This window comes from Doryrhamphus excisus, linkage group LG6 (genome assembly GCF_037039965.1).
Source record: "Doryrhamphus excisus strain RoL-2023G ecotype Guam linkage group LG6, RoL_Dexc_Guam_v1.1, whole genome shotgun sequence".
Taxonomy (NCBI): Eukaryota; Metazoa; Chordata; class Actinopteri; order Syngnathiformes; family Syngnathidae; genus Doryrhamphus; species Doryrhamphus excisus.
Genome location: NC_136362.1, coordinates 21,624,875 through 21,644,877, shown reverse-complemented (window position 1 = coordinate 21,644,877; position 20,003 = coordinate 21,624,875). Strand labels below are relative to the sequence as shown.

At 43.2% G+C, this 20,003-nt stretch overlaps 1 protein-coding gene across 1 annotated transcript; it reads left to right on the top strand.

Annotated features, from left to right (window-relative positions):
• The first annotated feature begins 618 nt into the window (after positions 1 to 618).
• wls (Wnt ligand secretion mediator) lies at positions 619 to 19,548 on the top strand. Its single transcript, XM_058065981.2, has 12 exons — positions 619 to 846; positions 4,830 to 5,102; positions 8,907 to 9,031; positions 9,129 to 9,290; positions 9,454 to 9,590; positions 15,707 to 15,875; positions 15,957 to 16,054; positions 16,165 to 16,228; positions 17,056 to 17,199; positions 17,281 to 17,364; positions 17,504 to 17,672; positions 18,665 to 19,548. The coding sequence occupies exons 1-12, from the start codon at positions 741 to 743 to the stop codon at positions 18,772 to 18,774; spliced, it is 1,641 nt and encodes a 546-aa protein (XP_057921964.1). The 5' UTR covers positions 619 to 740; the 3' UTR covers positions 18,775 to 19,548.
• Positions 19,549 to 20,003: the final 455 nt, after the last annotated feature.

Genomic DNA, 20,003 nt, shown 5'->3' with positions numbered 1-20,003 from the left:
CAGTAATAGTATTATGTTGGTATGGTTACATCGTCCTGTATTGTTGTGTTTATACCTTGTTAAAATGTAATAATTTTGATAAAAACAAATGATGAATATTGTTAATTTAACAACAGATAACTTACTAGTTGATTAAACTCTTTTTTTGTTACTGAACATAATCATAAAAGCAAAATCACCAAATCATTCAATGAGCTTGGACAATTTCAAGAAAATGCCAGTATAGGTAATATACTTCCTGTATTGACAGTACTTGGATCGATACCAAAATTTGCAGTATCGCCCACCCCTACTCTCACGCTCATTTGTGGGAGAAAACAAATACAACAGCATAAGAAAATCTAAGCATATTAACATATATTCCAATGTAATATCAATGATGTCACACCATGAGCAACAAAAAACACGTATTTGTGAAAAATAAACATGTAGAGTAGTAGATATCCGTGATCCGAACATCACCTTTGGTATCAATACTCTCGACATTTGGATTGAGTCTCTCTGTCCCTCCCCACGGCTGTGCTTCTTCTGGGGATAAAGCTGAGCGCTGTTCGGTCATGTGATCCATGCTTTTTTTCCCTCCTTGGAAGTTGAAAGGCAGAAGGAGGAGGAGGAGGAGGAGGAGGAGGGAAGGAGGGGGCACGATTTCTTCATCCCACACCGTTCTCAGATGAAGCCACTTGGTTTTTTGTGATCCACATTGTGTCCGCGTTCCATTCGGAGCTACTTCCATCACCACCATGGCGGGGGCTATTATTGAGAACATGAGCACCAAAAAGTTGGTGATTGTGGGAGTGATTCTGCTTTTGTTCCAAGCCTTTGCCTTCATGGTGGGCGGGTTGATTGGTGAGTTTATTCCACGTTTATGTCCGACTTTTCCAACTAGTTTATAGCTAGCGTTGCTTACTTTAAAAAGCCGTGTGCCTTCTTGTTTGGAATGTCGAACGCTAACATGTCAAACTTTTCCACTTCCCTACATGCCTCCACACCTAGGCGCTAAGTCTCGTCCTTTTTGCCAAAGAAGGAAGGCTCTTTCTTCCGACTACATTTTCACATAGCCGAGCTTGACCGGCTTATACGTTGACTTTGACTGCACCGATGCACACTTTAGCTCAATCACTGCTTTGTGTCAAGGTGCTTCTTGTCCGACGTCTTCTTCAACTTCAAATATTACCCACTATGAATGTATCTAACATTGCACCCGGCCTACTTTTCACTTGTTTAATCCAAAATTCAGTCTGTTCTCCTCCCAGCTCCTAATCCTCCTCACCCCTCCTCCCACATGTAATGTCTGCAGTGTGAGGCCCCAGGCAGCATCTCTACCTTGCCTTCACTTCCCCTTGTGCGGATCCCACTCTCCCCAAATCCCCCCTGGCCTTGCGGATAGTGCATTTGTCATTCCTCGCCTCCCCTTTCCCCTTTACTTTTAGCTGCACTGATACACAGGGACACAGATGTCCATGTTAGGGCCTCCCTTCGGGGCTGTGCTGGATTCACTGTCAAACGTCCTCAAATCCACCCATGCTCATGCATAACACACATGTGGACATGTGGACATGTGGACATGTGGACATGTGGTTGAGGCCTTTAATCTCAGGTCTCATCTTGGACCTGCTTCCCACCTAAAGCCTGCCACATTTGGCCACTGTGGGTGCTCTGATCCACGATCAAATTTGGTACACTTCCTCCCTGCTTCAGTAGGACTAGAGTAGGTGGACCATGATGGCATGCACACTTGGGGCTGCATGATTCTGCAAAACATGCAATCATGATTCTCTGGGACAATTTTCACATTTTCAGGGCCATGTGCTTAGGTGTTAAAGACATTACACTGTTTATTATTATTATTATTAAGATTATTATTATTATAATTGGATGTAAGGTCCTGGAGAGACAGTTGACAGGGGACTTTTTAAATAGAAACTATCCATGGTAGAATAATGTATGTAATAAAAATAAGTAAAAATAAGTAAAGTGATCACTTCTCCTTAAGGTGATTGATGGCCAGGTCAGTAGATCCAACTCGCCCTGCCCGGTGAGGGTGGCTAGGGGTCAGAAATTACATGGCATGTTCGTAGGAATTGAGATTGCAACATATCAGAGTCTTAGAATGACTGAAATGCGATCGCCCCACACAAGTTCTTAATGGTAACCTACATACATACATGCATGCATGCATGCATACATACATACATGCATACATAAAGGCAATAAAATACAAAAACACCAAATAATCCAAGCGTCAAAACCCACTGCATGTTTGTTCACCCATGAGTACATTTGTTCATACGATGTTTCAATTAATGTGATTGCTCCTCTTCTAATTAATGATATATGCCATCAAAATGACTCGAAATAATCAGGAAATTTTGTAAATCCAGCAGTAGAGAAGTGATGGCACAAGAAAAGCCGTAGCGCAAATCGGTACTCATTGGGGACCAGCGGAATGGTCAGGTGTCCCCCTCGCTGACAAATTAGCCCGTTTGGTTCCTCTCCGGCGGTGGAGGGTGAGCACACCCTAAGATGGTTTTAATGAAGCCAAATTCCTTTGTGTTTGCCTGGTGGCCCAGGGGTAGTGGGGCCAATTGAGTAGAAAGCGTCCCCCCTACTCTTGTTTCCCAACAAACCCGGGAGCATAGCATGGGGTCGGCTGGCTGCAGTGACGGCCATTATTCTGGACACACTGTGGTGGACACTGAAGCAGCCGCTGGGCTCAGGGTCACTCGCTAATTGAATGCAGAGAGGATTCAGATAAATGGATTTGATGCAGTTTGGTGTCATCGTGTGGTTACAGTGTTTGGTGAAACAACCTGTATGCATACTACTGTAGAAACCTGCTAAAGGTACATGTTTGCATAACGTAGTTGTTGTGCATTATTCCTCGTAGTGGTTACTGTGTTTACTTACTTATTACATGTTGTGCTGTCATCTTTGTGCTGACAACGTTGCCCCCACCTGTTCATTTCACTGTGAACAGCTCACTCAGAGTCAGCGTCGGCTTGTGACTGGTCTACAAGCAAAATGCCTCCGGAACAAATATGTCATATTTCTTGGTTTAGGTCACTAATAAAGAAAAAGTAAGTCATTAGTGCAGATTGGCTATAGTTTCCAAGATACCGTATCACCCAGGCTTGGCGGGACACACTAATCTTTGATACTAAATATGGTCTAAAACGTGCGGCCTGCAAGGTCCTTGGAGGCTCGTAGATGGGATAATATCGGCTTCCACCACCAGATAGGGCTGATCCGGTTGCCATATAACTTTGGTAACTTTGGGCCACTCTGTGCGCCTCAAAAGCTGCTTGCCACTTGACTCCCGCCACCCTCCACCCGCAAGAGCAAGAAGAAGAAGAAGAAAACGCAACAACACCTTGCAGGCATGTCCATGGTGTATTGTAATGAAGTTCACTTTCAAGTTTGAAACACGTTGGATCCCATATTCAACTCCGCAACTGCAGCGGTAGTTCCCCTTCACTGTGCCTGGACTTGCAGGTGAAGTGTCGTTGTAACCGCTGGTTGTTTATAATCACGCCACAAATTGATCAAAACCACGTGAAATGAATTGTCCAATTTTATATTTTATTGGATGAACTTTGGCTCTATGATTGGATTAGAGACCTGACTCACAGAGGATGATTGTAGGCTGATTGTTGATTTTAAATGTGATATTTGCTTTCAGTTCCAGACACATGATCTACAAGATGTCTTCCATGTTGAGTAGTTGCTTTCTTAGGAGCACATTTGATTACCACTTCTTAGATGTGTCACTAAGCTTTTTCATAAGATGAACCTGTAATCTCAGGGCTTTGATGTGCATCACCTTCATGAGTCAGTGCTTTTCACAGTCACCTTTTGGCAGTGATTTACACCTTTGGTAGACATCTTGGATACATCACTAGGGGTTTAGAACAAACAGGTAGTAGTTGGTGTTCCTTTTTCTCTACAGTATGTATGCTAGGACCGCCGAAAGTAGGACTTGGAGGCTAGTTCAGTAGGTCCTTAAAGTAAGTCGGCCTGAAAAATTATTGTCATGATGAAATGTAGTGTGGCCACGCAGCTAGGAGACCTGGGTTTGAGTCCCTGCTCGGGCATCTTTGTGTGGAGTTTGCATGTTCTGTCTGTGTGTGCTCCGGGTAGTCCGACTCCATATTGTCCATAGGTGTGAATCTGTTATTTGCCCTGTGATTGGCTGGTGACCAGTCCAAGGTGTACCCCGCCTCTCACCCAAAGACTGCTGGGATAGGCTCCAGCATCCCTTGTGAGCGGTACAGAAAATGAATGGATAATGCAATGCAGTTTGTTTGTAGCTTTTTTCCACTTTTTACACACTGCAGAGATAAGAACAAACACAATGTTTTTTCCCCCTTTATTGTGGAATGTTTGCATGTTAGCATCTGGCAAAATGTCCCAAAAGTTCCCCATGATTGACAGCATCTTTGTGTACAAGTGACCTTAGAGGAAGTGATGCAATGTACAGCTTTTTGCGAGGCTCTGCCACTCTCTCATTTCATTCTTCTGCATCCTTATTGTGTTGTCATGATAACAAACCAGCTTTTCTGTGGTGAGGTTCGACGACGCCACCCTCAAGCTCATGAATCTCAAAGCCTAAGTCGAGTAATTGGTGTAATCAGGAAGGTTTCCCATACCATTCCTTCAGGAAGTGAGAGAGAGGGCAGTGTGAAGGGGAAATGAAGTGTTTGGACTGGAGTAAAACCTGTTGACTGCTCCTAATGGTTGCTATGACTATCGGCAGTCCAAAGTATGTTTTCCTTTCAGTTTGATATGAAAACAACCCATCTCACACTCTCCTCATTTTTTTGTCTCACCAGCTCCCAGTCCCACCACAGCAGTCCACTACCTGGCCACCAAATGCGTGGACACAGTCAAGCACCGCCAGGGAACAAAGTGGTTCATGCCATGGGGTCCCAACCAGTGTGACAAGATTCGAACCTTCGATGAAGCCATGGCCAAAGGGATCGAGGCCAACAACATTGTGTTCGCTGTCCACATTCCTCTGCCTAACAAGGAGATGAGCCCCTGGTTTCAGTTCATGCTGGTCATCTTGCAGTTTGACATCGCATTCAAGATGTACAACCAGATAGGTAAGAGAGATCTACTGTAAGGATTTCATCATCCGTTCATTTTTTTCTGGAGTGTCAGTGTTGGCCTCCATCCTCTTTTCTTGGCATCGCCTTCTCTCTGAGACTGAGCTGGCCCCTGAAAAATTCACATCCTTTGTCACTTCTAATCCTTCACATTATACGTTGAAGAGCAAAGCCGTACAACTGCTAGAATTAACCAAATGCCATATACAGGCTCAGGCAAAATGATCTGACTCATATGTAGTTAAATAAAAGGCAAATAAAGTAAAGTTATTTTCCAAAAGTACATATACCATTCCCACCCTCGGCCATCTCTGTGTGGAGTTTGCATGTTCTCCCCGTGCATGCGTGTGTTTTCTCCGGGTACTCCGGTTTCCTCCCACATTCCAAAAACATGCTAGGTTAATTGGCCACTCCAAATTGTCCATGGGTATGAATGTGAGTGTGAATGGTTGTTTGTCTATATGTGCCCTGTGATTGGCTGGCGACCAGTCCAGGGTGTACCCCGCCTCTCGCCCGAAGACAGCTGGGATAGGCTCCAGCAGCCCCCGCGACCCTCGTGAGGAAAAAGCGGTAGAAAATAAATGAATGAACATATACCATTACTGTGATTGGCTGGCCACCAGTCCAGGGTGTACCCCGCTTTACGCCCGAAGACAGCTGGGATAGGCTCCAGCACCCCTGTGAGCCTTGCGAGGATAAGTTAAGTAAGATGAATGAACATATACAATTATGCCATTCTTTTTCATTATGTTTAAAAAATTAAATCAGTTCTGGCGGTGCGAGGTCAGCTGGTTGATTTTGGTTTCAATGCAGATCCAGTAGATCTGAAGTTGGTGACCCATAACAAGATGGTGTTCGGAGCTGCTACGGGATCATGTCTACCAAGATTGAAGCGCAAACGAACGCTTGTTGTGTTGCAGTTAGATTTGTTTGTTTTGATAAACATTTCCACAATAAAAGCGCGATGCTCACTAGTCCATTCATGGCAGCAACTGAAAAGGAAACTAAAAACAATGGCATTATAAAGAAAAAAAGCAAAATGTCAACACTTTTTTGTTTCTTGACTTAATTAGCCTTTTATTTAACCTAGAAATGTGTCAGATCATTTTGCCTCACTCTGTATAATCTCACTTCAGTCCCTCATGGTGAGTGCTGGAGGAACCTTGATGAATGTGTTTTCAGGAGATTGTATACCTTTTACACCGAAAGGGAGCAAACAGTAATGGATGTGCTGTGGTTTGTTATCTCTAGTGCCGTAGACCCTTTGGGCAGGGGAGGTGTGGTTTGTACATGGGCTTGGGAGGCAGGTATAAAGATGGTAAACAGGTAAGGTAATGTGGACCTGTTTTATGGCCTTTAACCTCCTAAGCAGTGAAATTCCTCTGAGCTATCTATTACCAACACAGATCTGGCAGATGTGTTTATTCAGAGTTCCTTTCTCTGGAACTAAGGGGCAAATTCCAGCTCCTGAAAATAAAACCCCACACATAATCCCCCCCTCCACCAAACTTTACACTTGGCACAATGTAGTCCGACAAGTATCGTTTTCCCCGGCAACCGCCAAACGGCGACTCGTCCATCAGATTGTCAGATAGAGAAACGTGATTCATCACTCCAGAGAACACGTCGCCACTGCTCTGGGGTCCAGCGGCGGCGTGCTTTACACCACTGCATCTGCCATTTTGCATTGCGCTTGGTGATGTAACTGCTTAGAGGCTTTACAAATCACATATATTAACACACACCCTCTCTTGACCATAAAACTTCATTGGTGTTGTGGAAGAGAGCCGAACCAAGGCATAGATTTATTCCTGAATAATAAAGCCAGGTTACTTCCTGCTTTATGGAGGACTGCCATTATTATTCTGGATATGGATGTTTCCATTGATTCCTTTTTACTCAGAATCTCACCTAATCTTAAGCCCATCCATTCAAGACAACAAGTGCATCATAAATGAGAATAGTTATGTAACCAAGTAGAAGTAGGTAACATTTTGGAGAACACAAGGTTTAGAAAAAAAATGCTCATAGCATAATTATTTAAGAGCTGGGTTCTGTGGCCTTCCTTGTCTAAATAGTGACGTCACCGTAATGGGCAGCTGTTCAGCATAATTAATGTGCTGACATTCTTGGTCTCAGTGGAAGTGTGGAAGCGAACTGTGGCTTGTTTACTGCATGGTTGCCAGACGGATGAGTCTGCGATTCTGCCTGGACCATAGACAGATATTTGTGTAATGCACTGAAGACTCCCTTTTGATGAAGCTGAGGCACAGGAAGTGCCACAATAACCCAAGTTTATGAAGCAGGGTTGGCTTGTCAAGAGATGGCACCATTCCAGGTGAAGATTCAGAATTTTGTGTAACCTCTACTCGCTAAATATTGTCAACGTGGATCTCTTCTAAATATGAGGTGTGTTATAAAACACAGTGCCATTGTTAATATTGATGGTGGTTCATGGTAACGTCAATCAAGGGTGCAGACAAGCCCGAACATCTCTATTTTGTTCTGACAAATCTTAAGTAACTTTGATCAAACGTAGAATTACTACAGCTTCTGCTTGGACATTAACATGTCACTGCAGTTGTTCAACACTGATGGGGGGGGATCAGCCACACATCACTTGCTGGTGCTGACAACACCAGATTCGCAAGGTTTAACGCACTTAAGGTGAAGTTCCAATCCTGCCTCGCACACTGGCACTTTCATATCATTCTGTATATTCATAGTATTCATAGTAGCATTGTGATAGTTCAGTCTGATTTGCTTTTAAAAATATTAATACTACTGTTAAATTATGTGACTTTCTAAAAACCCAAGGACACTGCCAAGAAATGTTATGTTTTAATCTTGCAATATCACAAACACTTGTGACACCCCTATTATATAATGTACATCTGTATTGTATCCCATGAAAACATCAACATAAAGTTTATTGGCTCCCCACAAAGAGCTATTAAGACAAAGATGACATTATTTAGTGAGAATTGAGCAAATGTTGGTAATAATCCTAAACCATGAACGCAAGTTTTGGATTGTGGATTTTGGTCAGCAGCCCCACCCCCTTGTACCAACCATACGTGGATCACAGGATCTGTAGTACTCCACAGTACTCCACCCAACCGCCCTAGTCCACCCGAGCACAGAAGTGCCGCTTGGCTAGGCTCCAGCAATAACACAGCTGTTGAGGAGGTTTAGTTCCCGTGGCGATGGCCTCTGGATTAGACTGGAATGTTGCATGAAGTGAGCTCACATTTGAAGCTGCCTGACAGACGAATGGCAGCGTGAAGGGCATTGCACTTCTCATCTGACTGCCTCTCCCCTTGCTCTATGGTTATCCCCCTTTCTCATAGCGCCGGTTACTGTGTTGCTCTGTCTTTATTCCAGCTTGTTTCATAACCGCACAAGAGGCTCTCCTACAGTATGGGATGGAGGAGAGACACTTGGCTTGGTAATATGATCTACAGATGCTGGTGTAGTAGGAATTGTGTTGTGGTTCTAAGAAGCTTTCACGATACCTTGAGAAGGCTTAGGAAAATCCAAGATCGTATCATGTACAGATGCACAGCTTGCTAATAAAGTGAAATATGCACCATCATCCTCACTACTTGCACCACTCTGAATACATTAGCATTGCATTCTATGTCAGCTGAACAGGAACATTATGTTTGCAGTCTGGTGGGGACGTTAAATGGCCACGGTCGTCTGACATCCTCACCTCATCGCTCTCATAGTAGCACGTTCTGTCGACAAGTTAGCTAAGGAACTTGAACTATATACACATTTTTTTTCTCTTTTGTCCAGAGGATGGAGCGATGGTCACTGTGGACGTGGGCCTGGCCTACAGGGACGATACGGTCAGCGAGTGGACGGAGATGGCTCACTCTTTTGAACAGCGGAAGCTCAGCTGCAATTTCACCACTGCCAAGGTGGGTTGGCAGCACATTGTCACATTTCAGGGCGATATAAATGCTTGCAGACTGCTATCCTGGCTAAAGCCATTCTTCTACTGTTTGTGCTCCCCAGACTCTTGAAAACGAGGGCCGCTACTACGAGTGTGACCTGCTGCCCTTCATGGAGGTTGGCAGCGTGGCCCACAAGTACTATCTACTCAACATCCGTCTGCCCGTCAATGAGCGCAAGAAGGTCAATGTGGGCATTGGAGAAATAAAGGACATTCGTCTGGTTGTAAGTTGACTTGTCATTGCACACTGCGACCTAAACAGAGACGTTATCGTGGCCGATATACAATTTGAATCCTACAAAACACGAGAGAGGGACTGTATTGCTCTAGCAACACCTTCCAGTATCTGTCACTTATACTTCATTTTAGTCTTTCTTCCTTTTCAAGGGAATCCACCAAAATGGGGGTTTCACTCGGGTGTGGTTTGCCATGAAGACCTTCCTCACCCCAAGCATCCTCATCATCATGATCTGGTACTGGAGGCGCATCACGCTCATGAGTAGACCTCCTGTGCTGCTGGAGAAGTAAGGTCACACCTTCATCACTTGGACACTTTTTGTGCTGTGATTGTTTTAGAAAAGTGGGCATTGTTATTGCATCTTGAATAAGGTTGGCCATCGTTTGAATTTGAACGAGGGGCCGAGTGGTTAGCGCGCAGACCTCACAGCTAGGAGACCAGGGTTCAATTCCAACCTCGGCCATCTCTATGTGGAGTTTGCATGTTCTCCCTGTGCATGTGTGGGCTTTCTCCGGGTACTCCGGTTTCCTCCCACATTCCAAAAACATGCTAGGTTAATTGGCCACTCCAAATTGTCCACAGGTATGAATGTGAGTGTGAATGGTTGTTTGTCTATATGTGCCCTGTGATTGACTGGCCACCAGTCCAGGGAGTAACCCGCCTGTCGCGCAAAGACAGCTGGGATAGGCTCCAGCACCCCCGCGACTCTCGTGAGGAAAAAGCGGAAGAAAATGAATGAATGAATGAATTTGAACGATTCCGGTTCAGATATATACAGGTATATATATCTTGTTTCCATTTTGGTTCCTAAGGATTCTCGATTCCGTTACTTTTAAGAGGTACAAAGGTTTTGAATGCATTTTGCGTCCATTATTTTTTTTTAATGACTTTACTATGAATTTCTTACAGGGCTACTTTCAGCCAGTTTATACTGTAAATATCTAACCATTCAATTATAAAGTTTCTATTAACAGGAGTAGACTTTGTGTGACTGGTTAGTGTGAAGGCCACACCGCTAGGAGACTCAGGTTCGATTCCCGATTCCAGTCTCGGGCATCTCTGTGTGGAGTTTGCATGTTGTCCCCGTGTATCCACGGGGACTCCGGTTTCCTCCCACATTCCAAAAACATGTTAGGTTAATTGGTGACTCCAAATTGTCATGATGCAATGTAGTCTGCACGGCGGTTAGTGAACAGGCCACGCAGCTAGGAGACCCGATTCCCTGCTCGGGCGTTTCTGTGTGGAGCATGTTCTCCTTGTGCCTGCTCCGGGTAGTCCGACTCCAAATTGTCCATAGGTATGAATGTTAGTGTGAATGGTTGTTTGTCTATATGTGCCCTGTGATTGGCTGTCCACCAGTCCAGGGTGTACTCCGCCTCTCGCCGAAGACAGCTGGGATAGGCTCCAGCACCCACGCGACACTCGTGAGGATAAGCGGTACAGAAAATGGATGGATGGACTTTTTAAAGTAGTATACTTTGTTTGCTGCCTCAATGTTGGTGTAAGCTATTTTTATGACACCCTTATTTTGTTAACACAAACACTCTTATTTTGAAGGTTGGAAGTGTGTTGTGAGTTGAGAAGGTCCCTTGACTGGTGCTAATGGACTGTGCAAATTATTAACTTGCCTAAACGAGCTCCCGTTCTTTTATTGGTACCAAACTTTCACATGAGTTGGCATCAGCAGATGTCGTTTATTGTTTGACTTCCTGATTCTGATATCTGATATGCATCGGGGGCAGTGGCTCAGGAGGTGTAGAGTAGGTCGGCTAAAAACCAGGAGGTTGTCTGTTTCGATTGTCCACTCAAAACTCTGAATCACAATCCAGTAAAAACATTTGAACAATCCAATTGGAATGTCTGTCCCGATCACCATCAATACTTTAGACTCGATGCCCAACCTAATGTTAAATAATTCCACCAGAAAACCCAGCTGTGGTGTGTGAATACATTTTTTAAAAGAACTGCAGCCAGAACCTCCATGAATACTTTCATCACAAGCCACTGAAGCACTGCGTCTACTTGAAGGTGCATATTAACAATGGATGGAATGTGGAATTGGGTCACGCAAACTCTGTGCACTCAAGGTCAGTGAGATAAGACGTCTGACGTCTTCACACAGTGTTGCTTAACTCCGTCACCAAGGTGTTATGCAAACAACTATCGTCTCCAGCATACACCATGAGGGTCCACTTAATTATAGAAAGACACGGCTTTCAACCTCATCTTTCCCCATTGCACCATTTTATCCTGGATCCCAAAATACGGTACACTTATTTGAGTTTCCTGTCCGTCCCTGTGGTGCTGGGAAGACATCAGCAAGAGTCACAGGAAGTGTCTGGCGAAGCGTGAAACACGTAAGAAAATCTGCAAGCTCGCACTTAACTGACAAATACGACACACACACACACACACACACACACACACACACAGAGCAGACAGTCGCCCTCCTTTGCTCATTGCGACTCAGTGCTCTTAGAAAGTACCAGTACATCAACCTCATATTTCTCCTAGTATTATATGTATTTATGTAGGGAAATGCAAAAGTCTTCAAATTTTTTGTACTAATTTGTACCAAAATGCATCTCTCGCTAATTAGTGCCGCTAACTACACCTTATTAGCCTACACTAAGATGGCATGAGGATTTCACCCTCACTTGTAACTACTTCATGTGCCCCAACACATGGTTTTACACCATCATAGTCGTCTATATACGTATACACACACACACACACACACACTGTGTTGATTTTGCACAGGGCACATTCCTCACATACCACCCAAGTGAGGTTTCACTTTGTTCACTCCATAAAAGAGTGGAGGAGCCAAGTCTGGAGCTGAATGATTTACACCCAGGATTTGTATTACTTCTATTCATGTTTCTATCATCATATATCAACTCACTTTTTTTTCATTGGCTTTTTTTTCGGCCCAAACCTCTGAATGTCCTGGTGGTGGTGTTGCAGTATTTACTTGACCAGGCAAGTTAGAAAACCGACAACTGGAGGTTGCGAACAGTGCTTTTTATCTGCAACGATTACTGTAACTGCAGTCATAACACTGTTTTGCCCGCTTCTCTTGACTATTTATGGCCTTCTTTTCATCTGCTGGTGGCATGCATAAACCTGCTGCAGGCACAAGAAAGTTCCAGTCTGCCTCTCGGAAGCCTTAAATTGTCTAACTTTTAAAAGTACTGTGCATCCGGAAAGTATTCACAGCGCTTCGCTTTTTCTACATTTTGTCATGTTACAGCCTCATTCCAAACTGAATTAAATTAATCTCTTACCACAAAATTCTACACAAAATACTCCATTATGACAATGTGAAAAAAGGTTTTTTTGACATGTTTTGAATTTATTAAAAATAGAAAACAAAAAAATCCCATTTACATAAGTATTCACAGCCTTTGCTTAATACTTTGTTGATCCACCTTTGGCAGCAATTACAGCCTCAAGTCTTTTTGAATATGATCTCACAAGTTTAGCACACCTATCTTTAGGCAGTTTTGACCATTCTTCTTTGCAATAAGTCTCAAGCTCCATCAGGTTGGATGGGAGACGTCTGTGCACAGCCATTTTCAGATCTCTCCAGAGATGTTCGATCGGATTCAAGTCTGGACTCTGGCTGGGCCACTCCAGGACATTCACGGAGTGGTTCTGAAGCCAATCTTTTGAGATCTTGGCTGTGTGCTAATGTCTACTGTCTATGTGGTCAAGGTACATGACCAGTCTACTGAGGTCAAGAGCGCTCTGGAGCAGGTTTTCATCCAGGATATCTCTATATATTGCTGCATTCATTTTCCTTCTATCCTGACTAGTCTGCCAGTTCCTGCTGCTGAAAAACATCCCCACAGCATGATGCTGCCACCACCATGCTTCACTGTAGGGATGGTATTGGCCTGGTGATGAGCAGTGCCTGGTTTCCTCCAACCATGGCGCCTGGCATTCACACCAAAGAGTTCAATCTTTGTCTCATCAGACCAGAGAATTTTGTTTCTCATGGTCTGAGAGTCATTCAGGTGCTTTTTGGCAAATTCCAGACGGGCTGCCATGTTCCTTTTACTAAGGAGTGGCTTTCGTCTGGCCACTCTACCATACAGGCCTGATTGGTGGATTGCTGCAGAGATGGTTGTCCTTCTGGAAGGCTCTCCTCTCTCCACAGAGGAACGCTGGAGCTCTGACAGAGTGGCCATTGGGGCCTTGGTCACCTCCCTGACTAAGGCCCTTCTTCCCCGATCGCTCAGTTTAGAAGGCCGGCCAGCTCTAGGAAGAGTCCTGGTGGTTCCAAACGTCTTCCATTTACGAATAATGGAGGCCACTGTGCTCATTGGGACCTTCAAAGCAGCAGAAATTTTTCTGTATCCTTCCCCAGATTTGTGCCTCAAGACAATCCTGTCTCGCAGGTCTACAGACAGTTCTTTTGACTTCATGCTTGGTGTTTGTGCTCTGACATGCACAGTCAACTGTGGGACCTTATATAGACAGTTATTATATTTCCAAATCATGTCCAATCAACTGAATTTACTGCAGGTGGACTCCAATTAAGCTGTAGAAAGATCGGTGATGGATGATCAGTGGAAAAAAGATGCACCTGAGCTCAATTTTGAGCTTCATGGCAAAGGCTGTGAATACTTATGTAAATGTCATTTTTTTTGTTTTCTATTTTTAATAAATTCAAAAAAAGTCCAAAAAAAACTTTTTCACATTGTCATAATGGAGTATTTTGTGTAGAATTTTGAGGTAAGAGATTAATTTAATACAGTTTGGAATGAGGCTGTAACATGACAAAATGTGGAAAAAGTGAAGCGCTTTGAATACTTTCCGGATGCACTGTATGTGGATTTTAGGATGGGGAGGTGTCATGTGTTGAAGCGCCTGCATGGTTTGTGCTGGCCTCCAGGATGTGATACACTATTACTTAAGAGTCTACACAATATTCTGGCCTGCTGTATTTGCAGTACTGAGGGTTTTGCTGAGGTACTGGGGTATTTCTATACCAGAGGTAGGGAACCTATGGCTCGGGAGCCAGGTAGGGCTCTTTTGATGACTGTATCTGGCTCTCAAGCATTTCTTACCACAATAAAAATGTATTTTTGGTAACATTTTAAAGTAAACATCACAGAAATTACTGTTAAAAATAATATTCAAAATCAACAACTTTCTTATGCATTTTAATTCGTCCATCTATATTCTGCTGCAATACGGCCAACCATATCTAATCTTTCCTGATGATATTTTCCAGGTCAAACACCAAAACTTGATTATTACTGGGTAATGCTGTAGTCTACCTCGGTCATTGAGATGTCAAAAAAACATGTAAATGTAAACTTTCCTCCTTTAGTCAAATAGCTAAAGCTGCAGAACCAAGCCTTCTGACGAAGATGGCCAAAAGAATGAAATACATCTACGGAGTACGGTGCAAAACTATGCAGCAGCAGAAGTTGTATTAATGGCAACAAGTATTTGATTTATTATTAGACACTGCGCTGCTCACGAAAGTGTGCTGGCCACACCCCATTGGCGTGGGGTAGTGTGCCTGGTCTACGTAATTAGAGCCCATTATCTAAAACTGTTGGCCTTACATAAAAATGCACACATTTTATTGCATTCAATGTTTAAAAAAATGTATATGGCTCTCACAGATACACATTTTAAAATATCTGGCCTTCATGGCTCTCTTCGCCAAAAAGGTTCCCGACCCCTGTTCTATACTGACAGCTCTTTTGCTTGTATCCCAGCTGTCTTTGGCATACATTAGAATTTACATTTTAAAAGGTTTCACAATTAAATTTGTGCCATTTGTTTTTGTATCTGCTGGCAGATTTCTTGATTTTGTCCCAAAAAATATTTTTCCAAAAACTAGTCTTATGTTCAGGGTGGTCTTATGCAGTAGATCTCCACTTTTAAGTCCACCACGATACATTCTGTTTGACTTCTACACATATGGTGAGGAAAAAAAATGGCTCTGTGTGAAAAAGGCATTGTCCTGTCTCTGTTAAAAGACAACTGACATTTGTCAGTCTGGAAAAAGTTTTATAAAGCCATTTCTAAAGCTTTAAGACTCCAGCAAACCACACCTGGGACAGTGGTGAAACGTCCCAGGAGTGGCCAGCCAACCAAAATAACCCCAAGAGCGCAGCAGCGACTCATCCAAGAGGTCACAAAAGACCCCACAACAACATCCAAAGAACTGCAGGCCTCACTTGCCTCGGTTAAGTGTTGATGACTCCACCGTAAGACAGACTCTGGGCAAAAACGGCTGTGTTTGACAAAAAGATCCTGTAACAACAATAAAACATGGTGGTGGTAGCGTGTTGTTCTGGGGCTGTTTTGCTGCTTCAGGACCTGGAAGACTTGCTGTGATTAATTGTGCCGATGATGATGTACGTTTTGCTGTTGCAGAGTGATCTTTGCTTTGGGCATCTCCATGACGTTCATTAACATCCCAGTGGAGTGGTTCTCTATTGGCTTCAACTGGACCTGGATGTTGCTCTTTGGAGATATCCGACAAGGCATTTTCTATTCCATGTTGCTTTCCTTCTGGATCATCTTCTGTGGCGAGCACCTGATGGTAATTTGCCTCGCTTGCCTCTTGTTTTCCCTGACTTGCGGCGTGTCATCTTGACAGCTATTATCTATTGTCTTCTTTCAGGACCAGACGGAGAGGAATCGTTTTTCAGTGTACTGGAAGCAGGTCGGGCCCATTGTCTTTGGGTCTTTCTGTCTTTTTATCTTTGACATGTGCGAGAGGTGAGACCAAGTGTTTATGACGGTGCTAAAATGAAAAAAGGCAAAGAATAGTATATATCCCGTATGTTGTATACATACTCTAAGTGCTGTGTATTGCTTTATGTCACTAGAGGTGTTCAGCTGACAAACCCCTTCTATAGCATCTGGGCGTCTGATGTGGGGACTGAGCTGGCTGTATCCTTTTCATCCTCAATTTGTGGACAAAAACACACAGTATGTACTTTAACACTCAAAAAAAATGCATATACTAACAAATAAAATTGGTATGTGAAGATATGCATACGGTAAAAGAGGCACTTAATTTTTTATGGTTTCTTGTTATTCTCACAGATTGGTTCCCTTGATTAATAAGAAGAGGAATAATTCAGTAATGGCATATGTTGCCTCTGGCCTGGTGTGGATGTGTTTTTACTTCTCCGCTTTGTTCCTCAGCCTGCCAGTTTGAGAAATCAGTTTTAAAAACAACCGTATTTTCCGGACTATAAGTCACACTTTTTTTCATAGGTTGGCTGTTCCTGCGACTTATACTCCAGAGCGACTTATAAATGAAAAAAGTGTTTATGTTACATAAACACTGGACACCTTTTTGTGTCCATGTTTATTTTTTGTGTAGCTGAATAAGCATTGTGTTAGCATATCTTACACCTATTCAGCCTGTTCTTTATTCTTTTATTGTTACAACTTGCCTTCCAAGAGGACGTAATGTCTGTTTTGGTCAAGTAGTTTGGAAAATAAATTGCCCACAAAAAATGTGACTTATGTTTTTTTTTCTACCTAATTATGCATTTTTGGTCTTGAGCGACTAATAGTCCAGAAAATACGGTAATATATACCGTATAAAACCATATTTACAGTTTAATATTACATTTGGTGTATTTAGTGCTTGGTTTGCAATGTTACTAATGCTCACCTTCCCAGTGCACTGCTTTCTCGAGGATGCTATTTCAGCATGGTCTACTGAATGAGGGAGGTCTTAACTTCCTTGACTGTTGTTCACTCAGATGGCTTTCATAATAGTGGCAGGAATTTGTGCTTGTCTCTACTTTCTCTTCCTCTGCTTCATGGTTTTCCAAGTATTCCGCAACATCAGCGGTAAGAGGACTTCGCTGCCCGCCATGTCCAAGGCCAGACGCCTGCACTACGAGGTGTGTACTACTGCCATGTTGTGTATTTCACTGTGACTATGCACTTAACCCCATTTGGAACACACCTTCTTCTCTTTTAAGGGTTTGATTTTTAGGTTCAAATTTCTCATGCTGGTCACTCTGGCTTGTGCTGCCATGACTGTCATCTTCTTCATCATCAGCCAGGTGAGTTTTGTAATGACTCGTATGAAATTCAACTATCACAGTTGAGTCTTGAACCAATTAACCATGATAAACAAGGGATTACTGTATCGTGTTTGGAGCTGTTGGACAACAAGTACTGTATTGCCCTGCCTTTGTCCAGGTGAATGAGGGTCACTGGCACTGGGGGGATTACACGGTGCAGGTGAACAGTGCTTTTTTCACTGGCATCTACGGAATGTGGAACCTGTACGTCTTTGCCATCATGTTCCTGTACGCCCCATCTCACAAGCGATACGGCGATGACCAGTCAAGCGCTCAATGCATCACTGGTAACTATGACAGTAGTTTCTACAAGCTGTTTTGAAAAAAAATCTGATGTGGAAAATACTTTTCTCCAAATGGAAATCCATCTTATGTTGCCCACTGGACTTGGCAATACGTGCTGTTGGAGCTTCTTCCATTGGCTAGTGTTCGGTCAGGGACATTCCAAGAAATTATTTTCAACTTTAGCTCACAGTCTGTATACAAACATGTACTAATACGAATTTAAAATGGAAACCCCAACGTTTTTAGATTGTTCAATAACGCATTTCGTCTCAGCAAAGATTTAATTGGAGGACAATGCTGCCACTCCCCAATAGAGCGAGCCAGGAGTCCACAGGGAGTCATTGCATCATCCTAATGAATGCTTTTGTCAGACCTCCTGCGATTTCCAGTGGGTTGACAAGCTTGTAGTGAGTGCAGTAATGGCTCATGATTGGCTCCTGCCAAAGAAAGAGCTACCGTTTCCTCAGTGACTAGCAAGCGGCACGGCATTTAAACAATTAGCAGGAGTAAAGGAGATGCACAATATTAGAATGTAGCTATAAATTAGCCACACCACTGTATTATCTGCAGGGTTCAATGTTGAAGAAAAAAGTAGTCGGGCCACTCAGCCACCAGGTTTTGGCATTAGAAACCCAACCAAGTACAGTTATTTGGTGGGGAATTCCCAGGCTTTTTGGGGGGCCTGAGAAGGGAGTTTGAATAGTTTCTTAGCCTCTCTCCCGGCTCAAAGCAAAGCAACAGTGAAAACAAGGGCATAGGAGGTCATGAAAAGCATCCATCTCTTGAGTTAGTTGTGAAAAAGAATTTTTGGAGGCTTTCCCAAAAGTACATCAACCAGACTGATGAGACGTGGATTTCAACCACTGTTGATTTACTTCATCTCACCCTTCATTTCTGTCGAGTCACTGGAATTTTATACGGGAAACACAATCCTAAAGCGTAACATACAGCACATACCCTCAAATGTAGTCATCTTCTCCATCCGTTTGTACAGGTGATGCCGGGGCATCCAGTGGCGAGGACATCCAGTTGACCACGACCATCACTCATGTCGACGGCCCCACTGAGATCTACAAGATGACCGGCAAAGAGGCCCAAGAATAGATCTAGCATTGTTGTTGACACCTGTTATTACCTACTGTTCCAATACCCCCCTTTCCCACTGACGTCCTGTTACAAGCTTTTCTCCTTACACCTCCACCCACTGTTGCAGCAGCCATCTTTCAATCGTCAACTAAGACTTCTCCCATGCCACCTGGTCCCCCGACATCCCTGTTATACCTGAAGTCCTTTTCATTTCACAGTGGGCAGCCCCCCCCCCCATTTCATAATTGTATGTACGCTATTTGTTTGTAAATGTTGCACAACACTTTTGACACCATGTCAGATACTTGAAAGCTTCTTTGTGGGCAAGAGGGTCAAGCAAATTATTGGTGGAAAAAGTTGCATTAAGCAGCAGTTTGCACTGAAGTTTAACTATTTGCTAAGCCCTGAGCTTTTGATGGGAATGAACAGTGTGATTTTTTTAAATTTTTTTCTGGATGCAGTACTGCCCCTTTGTCAATTTATGTCCTGTTTATATTCATAGTGAATGTGATTGAACCGTAATACATACTTTTTCCCCCTCTACAAAATAGGTAATGTGATATATATCATTAGTCAAGTGGTGGAAGTTTTTATATTACTGGGGAAAATGTACAGACTACATAGCCCATTTGGGAAATTCGTATTATTTGTTGTCTATTTTTATAGTGTTTTGTTTCAACTTCAGAACCATGTATCCAGCTCTATCAGAGATTAGAAGTTGCCAGTAGTTATTAAATTCCACATTATTTTGTTTTTGCTTTTTTTAAATTAAATAAAAGTACTTTTACTTAACTTTTTGTGCAGACTTGTAATTTAGCTAATCGAGGGGTGGACGTTAGGGACTTAGCAGGTAAACAGCGCCCTCGTCAGGCTAATAGCAGAGCTGCTTTTCATTATCTCGACGAGTCTGCCTGGGTAGCCTGCATAACCGGAAGTTATGCCTCACACAATGAAGGTCGATTTGGAGCGAAATGTTATTGACCCCTAATTAATAGGAATAAGTATTCAATAGAGGGACCGTGTTATTTAATGAGACAGAATGCTGATGTAAAATTTGACGGTTCTTTGGTTTTACAGAAAGCGCTCAATCTACTGTATTGGAAGTACGAGTCATGACAAATCGTTCTCAACTTGTAGAAGCTGTCAAAGCATTGATGTTGTTCTCATAACACGGTGGCTAGTGTTTGACAACTGCTCTTATTTCGAAAATCTAACCAGGAAGCAGCGCCCCAGCTGACGCTGGTGAT